The sequence below is a fragment of the Pygoscelis adeliae genome, unplaced genomic scaffold (genome assembly GCF_000699105.1).
Source record: "Pygoscelis adeliae isolate BGI_AS28 unplaced genomic scaffold, ASM69910v1 Scaffold411, whole genome shotgun sequence".
Taxonomy (NCBI): Eukaryota; Metazoa; Chordata; class Aves; order Sphenisciformes; family Spheniscidae; genus Pygoscelis; species Pygoscelis adeliae.
In genome coordinates this window covers 779,620-787,364 of record NW_008824111.1, presented here as the reverse complement: position 1 = coordinate 787,364, position 7,745 = coordinate 779,620, and the positions used below count along the sequence as shown (strand labels likewise).

At 37.4% G+C, this 7,745-nt stretch overlaps 1 protein-coding gene across 1 annotated transcript in view; it reads left to right on the top strand.

Moving 5' to 3' along the window:
* The window catches only part of CACNA2D3 (calcium channel, voltage-dependent, alpha 2/delta subunit 3), a 481,287-nt gene that overhangs the window by 367,678 nt on the left and 105,864 nt on the right, over positions 1-7,745 (top strand). The window contains exon 19 of the mRNA XM_009334218.1: positions 5,697-5,780. Coding sequence (XP_009332493.1) covers positions 5,697-5,780 — 84 coding nt within the window. The remainder of the gene's footprint in view (positions 1-5,696; positions 5,781-7,745) is intronic.

The following is a 7,745-nucleotide window of genomic DNA, read 5'->3' as shown; positions in this document are numbered from 1 at the left end:
TTCTGCAAATTTTATAGTGTGGCAGTTTTTCACTGCCATCTGGCATGAAAAACCAGTCCAAAATAACTGTGTTTTACTGCCTACCATAACCTAGGAACTTCTGGATTAACATCTTAAATAATAGGCTTGTCATGAAAGTCTCTCTTTGGAAAGGGAAGCTGTTCTTCCTATTTTCCTAAGAAAATCAAGATGTTACCTTTATTAATATTAAAACAAGGAGCTTTGTATAGAAAGCAATTTTGGTTTTGACTGGACAGCTATGAGTGTTCTACAAAGTCAAGATTAAGTGCAGATCAATAAAAGACCATTTGAGGCCACAAACTAGATGCAAATCATGAAATAAAAGTATCACAAAAGGCAAATCGGGATCATATGAGCAGGAAAAAATATCTGAATGCAATGAAGAGCTTAAAAGGCAAGCAGTAGTGATTTACATTGAGATAGGATGCTGCTTCACACGTATCCCCAGGGAGAATGTTTTGGAGCTATGTAGCGCATGGTGAATGAAAACTCAGTCACTGTGGGCGCTGTTATATAAACAGGTGAAGCAGTGAAGGGAATTTTTCACTACAGTTTTTTTTGTCTTTTTTTTTTTTTTTTTAAATGTCAGAGTATGAATCAGTCTATTGAAGTGATCTCTTCTCCTGTCTTCTCACGACCCTCCACTGTATTTTCTATTGTCTTGCCTTTCTCCCATAGTATTTAAACTCTAAGCATTTTAGGATAGAAGTATTATTTTATTAATGGACTAATGGTGAAGGACTTCATCCATATTTAAAGGAATTTGCAATTTGGAATTATTGCAGTCCTTGCGGAAAAGCAGGAAGGAAGTGCCCCCCTCCCCTTCCTCTCTGTGCACATTTGCACAGCAGAGTGGCATGGCTCTTTTTGGAGAAGTGCCTCACTCAGGGACGTACCCTGCTTTGCAGCCAGGAAAGGAAGCAGCAATATACTCCTGCCTTATTCTACGCAAAGAGCAAAGACGACACATTTGAAGGACTGGTGACAGAAACAGATGATTCTGCTCCTAAAGTTGGTGTAAACCGAGCTTTCCCCTTGCACGGTCACCTCAATAAGGAATAGCGTGACTCAGTAGCAATTTATGCTAGGATGGATAGCTGGTAAAGGTCTCGGTATCAGCCGTTACATTGACCATGTAAAGTCAAGTTCAGTGTGGTTTCCATTCAAACAGCTGCAGTCTTTGCATTATGTCAATCAGAGCTACACTAGATAATAAATAAGTGGTAACAGTAGTGTCCAGAATCTTAGAGAAGGGAGGTAGCTGAATAACTGGCTAGACCAGTGAATTGCAATAATGACAGTGTATTCAGTCTGTCTGTTTATTTAAAACTATATAGAAAAGTGTGTAATTTTAGTTAATGATGCTTTTCCTCTGATACTTGTTCATTCAACCCTTCCTATCAAACTTTGTAGAGAATACCACCTTTACAGCATGGCTTAATGTAAATTACAGTTATACATGCAATTGTATTGTGTATTTAATTACATAGAATTCAAGCTCAGCAAAACACATTTGCATATGTTCAAGTTTGTCTCCTCTAAACCAAAAAATTGGGATCATTCTCAAATCCTGTTTAGATTAATACATTATCCTAATTTTGAAGTACTAGTCCAAAAAGATGAAACTTAATTGATTGATGATACATTTTAAGATTGGAGGAGTTTTTTTAGTTCCTGATTCCTTGCTTTTGTACATAGGATAGTAGTTTGGCAAGGAAGAGCTTTCCCTTGAAATTCTTCTACCTCTCTAGCTTTTGGTTGTTGTTTAGTGGATACTTTCTTGCTATAATGTTTTCCCACAGATGATTCCACAAGTGTGGGTAAGCAAGTTTGCTAAAATCTATTGACGCTTCCAAGGCTGCTATCACGGCAACTTACTCTCTCCTACTTTCCCATTATCCAGATGGAGCACGTCTGAGAAATTCCAATCACCTTAGACCCAAGGCTTGCAGCTGTTAAGATGTAGCTTGCTCCCTCTCCCTCCGTGATCAGATTGCTACACTCTGACTTTATAAACACGTGGCAGGTCATATTCAAAGCAGATGGTTTGGGACTGCTCATGTTTAAAAAAAAAAAAAAAATCAAAGCAAAGAGTTTAATAATGGCACATGTAAGTGGTTGTGTACGGGGTGGTGAAAAAATGCGATTCAGTCTTTAAACAGTACATGTCTCATGTTGTTTGAATCATCCAGTGCTACAAGAGTTTGGCCGAGCCTCAAATAAAAGATACTGAGTAAGATAAAGCTCATTCTGTTTACCAAACAAAATCATTTCCTGTGTTCTTTCCACAAACAAAAATATGTTGGAGCTATCATGTAGTTTTGAGCAGACTAAGAGAGTCTTGTATTGCAGTCCAGATATTTAAAAATTTTCAGTATCTTCCCCCCCCGGGGTTAACTACTATATAATGTCACCACACATTTTATACTGGCCAAAGCAGATTAACAGCACACAGTTTAAATCTACCTCTTTTCCTCATGCACTTAAATCAGAATAATTTGGTAGAGCTCCTAGTTTCTATCTTTCCCAGTGGGTCCCTTAATAATTTGTTTCAATGCTTTATAGTAATCTTGCAGATGGGTTTGGCTTCAGCCTTCAGTCAGTATTTTATACTTCACCCAGGAGTCTCAGAGATAAAAAGTTAGATTAGGTTTGCTACCAGAGAAAGAGATATAGATGGATGCCATTTTTAAAAGTCGGTGAATTGCTTCTATGTCCATGAATAACTTTTACTAAGAAATTGGTTAAGCAGTAAAACTAGAAAGAAGCTAGAGAAGACTGGCCAAATGAACAGTAGTGTTATAAAGTATTTTATATTTGATCTACTTGCATTTATGTTTTAGGCCCTAGTTACATAAGCATGAAGATATGTAAATTTACTGCTGGGAATAAGGTAGTATCTTCATGAAGATTAGATTTGTAAGCAAAGTTACCCAGACGTACAAATAATTGCTATTTTTTGGTATTCTGTCCTTGCTGGCAGTTGGTTTTTGTTTCCTCTGCCATCCTTTTCTGAACTATAACATAAATCGACTCTGCACTTATTGAATTCCTGTGTAGGCAATTCAACAGTAGCCCCTGAAGTGTAAAAACTAAATGAGGGGTTAGGCATCTCAACACTTTATTAGTTCCTGTCCTAAATGTATTTAAGAGGTGCACTTTCTGTACCTTCGAGTGCTTATAGAGCCTAACCCTTGATTGAGCATTGGGATTTTGGCTTTGTTTCTGCTTACCTGAATTTTTAAGACATGAATGCTTCCAATTCTGGCTTTGCTGCAGAACTTTTATCCAGCTCTCCATTTGACTGCTTTTGGATTTTGTTTTTGCTCTTTGAGGGCAAGGTGTGGAATCTATCTGATTAAAATAAATACAAACCCCATAATCAATATGATGCAAATGGTTTGCCTGATGTTTGAAGCCTACTTCTGCTGCCAGACACACAAGATCAACTCCTATTGTCGTAAGTAAGGATTTGCACATGTGTCTGAGAATGCAGTATAGCCCAGAAGCTCTTCAACATCTGTGAGTAAGGATGTAATTAAATATTGGAACCAGTACAGGAGCTGTTTGCTCTACTCAAATGATCCCAGCTAACTTCTATGTAACACTTTTCAGCTCTCGGTATTTCAGAGCTTGACTGTAACCATTTCTGTACTAGAATGACTAAACCATGTCAAAGCTTTGCTTGGTTAATTGGTGCAGCCACAGAGAGTAGACATAGTTACTCCTTGTAAAGATTAAAGATAATATTGATATAGCTGCAGTCATAATGAAAGGCTTGCAAAACATAGCTACAAAAATCAAGCCCTGCTAATGAACTGGATGTTATCCTCTCCTATTTTATTCTTGTGAGATTTAACTATATTGGCTGCAAATTTTGTACTTCAGTATTTGGGTGTAGTTATCTCTTTGGCTATCAGAGCTGTAATTGTAGCACTGAGCTGCTTGAATTCACAGCCTAGTGTATAAGCATGTGCTGAAAGCAGAAATTCTTTACATCTCCCTACCCATCTGTTGAATAGCATTAGCCCAGAAGTAGATAACCTTGTTATTACAAGAATGGTGGCTTCTAGCAGAGGGGCAAGAAAAGGACATGAAAGTACTCTTCAATTGCATCCGCATGAATTCTCAGAACTTAGTCTAAGACTTGCACCAACAGAGTTGCTAGGTTTTTTTGGTATTCAAAAGAAGAATGAGGATTGATTCAGGATTTTATCCCACACAGCTTCCCAAAAGAATCATCTGTAGAAATAAAATTGGAGTATCCAAGTTGCTATGAGCAAAAATTAAGGAGGCTCAGTGAAGCCTGTGCTAGAAGAAACTTTACAGTGCTACCAATATCTCAAAATCTCTTTGTGATTATGAACCAGTAGTCAATATTTTTAAAAGTTTGCTGTTCCTCAGGCAGATTTTGTCATGCCTATTTTTAAATACTGTGGTCTACAAAAGCAACTGTGGGATTCACATGAGAATCTTTTAATTTAGAGAGAAAAAAGTCAGGATAGGATTAACTTTAATGCTCAGAGAGCAGGTTTTTTCTTTGGCCTTTCTAGTCTCTCTGTAATCTGCAGAATGTGATTGAAAGTTCCTGCACCACTGGCCCCAGTGATGAATTGGCTGTCTCAAGCACTGACAGGTTTGGTTTATGGTATAGTTGGTCCTGCCCTGAGGGAGGAGAATCAACTATATATACTGCCTTACAGGTACATTTTCTATCCTTCTATGATGCTATTGTTGGGGAGTCACAAAAGCAATTTGGGGATATTTCTCAGTATCCCAATGTCTCCTGTCATACTTCATAGAAAGACTTGTGGTTTTCCCTCCCACTTACACGCATCATAAAAGATAAAAGACCAGATTTCACATTACGCTGATCCTCTCCCAAATTTAATTTTTTTCAAATATATTCTCATAATTTTTCTTAACCAGTTAGGTTCTTTATCCACAGATCTTCCTAAATACTTTTTTCTTCTTCCACCAAGCAAGGCTTTTGTTCTTACACTAGTAGGCTCTCTGATTTCGAATGTTCAGCAGAGGGCAGAATTTCCTATGTTATAAACAACTCGGTGTCAAATCAATTTGTCACTAGAATGTTTATTTTAAATGTGTGATTTACAGTGTAACAGTGACTAGTGATAAAAAACTATAAATTATCATTATTAGTGTATTACTTTTCCCCTATGAAGTTGTAGATAAAATGTAGTATCAGCAAATGTTAACGCCATGCTTCCCAAGACTTGCATCTTATCTTGTTTAAAGAGAAATGGGTAAACATTTTGTTGATAAGATTATAGTAAATATAACTTCCTGTACAGCTGAAAGAGCTAGTTTGAGACATTTAACATAAACTACAAGATCAAGGTCTCATGTATTTTCCATATGGGGAAAAGAAGGTACAACTGCTGAGTTTGTCCGTCAAGACTTTCCCAGTGTGTCCGTCAAGAAAAGCTTTGTACCATGGCAAGAGATCATGCAAATAATCATGTGTGATGTAGGTTTTTAGTTCACAGACAACAGTTATGCAGCAATATGGTGCACTTTGTATGAATTAAGCTACCTACTGGTATGTGTATTGCATACACTCAGCATGCATCCAGCAAATTTTTAAAATCTGATACAAAATCTTCGTGCAAATAAAACAGGATGTGCTAAATATTTCACCTTTTTTATGCCAGTATGAAGAGGGGAAGAAACGAAGAAAGCCCAACTACAGTAGTGTGGACCTTTCTGAGGTCGAGTGGGAAGACAGAGATGATGTGGTAAGTGATGTGTTTTAAAACCCCGACAGAAGACATTGTTGCATCCCACTACTGTACCTGGAAACTGTTTAAGTAGGCATTAGAGAGGCCACCTGACTGCTGTCAAGAGGGGAAGGACAATAGCCCCTTTTACTTCATTCAGAATTTTAGGACTGTTTTGTATTGATTCTTCCTTACATGTGCATATACCACAAACACAGACTCTCTGTAACTTTGGTAAAACTCATCACCCTTGCATTCTCCACGCATCCCATTGTGTATTTTTGCTGGATAGCAAATACAGTGCTAGAGAAGGGAATAGAATATCTCTTTAGGGCTGGCCCAGACAACTGCTGAAACTCAGAAATGAAGGAATGAGTTTAACTTCTCTCCATGAGATCCCTCTTTCCTTAATGGGAGTAATGAGAGCTGTTTTCCTTAATGTACAAAATAAAAAAAGATCAGATGAATAAACAAAATTGGATCCTTTGACCTCTGTTCAGAGCACAGATTCACTCCAAACTCCTAATTTCAGACATATGGGTAGCTGCAGAAGCATGCGTTCTATGTATATCAGCTGTTATGCACACAATCCTTTCCGTTAAACTCATTTTTCGGCGCTCCACCTACTCTGTAGTTCACTCTTTATCTTGTTCTTTCTTACCTTGCAGGCTTAGCCTTTTCTGCAGTACTGTATCAAAAGCTTTCCTTATGTCCACGGCTTAACCTTTGCCTGGTCTTTCTGTTACTTCCTCAATAAATCTGATTTGTTAGGCATGATTCGTTTTGTGTGAATCCGTGCTGACTGTCCTTAATTAAATCGTAACTTTCCAGGTGTTCCCCTTTCTGTCCTGTAATTTAGTTTTCCCCATAATTTCCCTACTGCCAAAGTCACGACTGCATGTCTGTATTTTTCATAGATGTCTCCTCGATCCCTTCTCAAATATCAGTATTGTGTTAGCTTCTCTCAAGTCCCTCATACCTCTACTTTTCCAGAGAGGTTTTGAATATATCCACTGAAGGTTCCCATATTTACTTTGTCATGTCCTTCCGAAATCTGGGATGGATCACGTACAACTGCCCCTGGAGTCTTGTCAGTCTTCAGATGTACTAATTTCTTGATCCCTGTTCTGACATAAGTCTATATTTTCTTTCTCCCTTACAAAATATATGTCCTACATTCCTCCCTCTCTCCACCCCCTTTGTGAATAGTGAAACCGTTCATTTATGTTTTAAGCAATGTCTGTTTCATCAGGTGATAGATTGTCCTCATCCTCTCCTAGGAGGCCATCTTACTTCCTTCTTTAAAGTTTTGTGTTGGAGTGCACACTCAAACTTTTTTTAATGTTTCTTGTATAGCTTTGTGCAGTTTTCTATGCAGACGCTATTTAAGACTTCCTTAGTAGATTTTCATATACTTGAAAGTATATGATTGCAGCCTTCCACAATCTTGGCAATCGCGTTCACGTCATATTTTATACCTTGCCTTTTCTCTTATCTTTGATCACGTATTGCTCAACAAGTTCCTCTGCAAATGACCTTTTAAAATTTCCTTTCTCCTTTCAAATGTTATTGCTGTAGTTCAGTACAGCTTTTAAAACTTCATGATTTTTTTTTTTCTAATTATTTGTCTTTGGTTTGGGGTTCCCCCTCCTTCTTATTTCTTCCAATACTTTCTCTGATTAATTTTTAGTTTTAATCCCTCATTTTTAATCATATCTTAGTAGAAATTCAGTGGTTCAGTTAATGTAACATTGAACTATTTCTGTGACATTGAAAATTAAATTTTATTTATAATTGAGATTCTATCTGAATACACATGAAAGCAAAAAGTCCAGATTAAGCTCCTTCTAAGTATATCCTTTGTTTAAGACCCCTAAGCTCTGTCACTTTTTCTGGAAATTTCTAGCAAAAACTGAGTTTTGTCTATCCGCGGGCTGCAAAAATTTTTATTTCACATTTTGATGAGAGAGACGTACATACAGT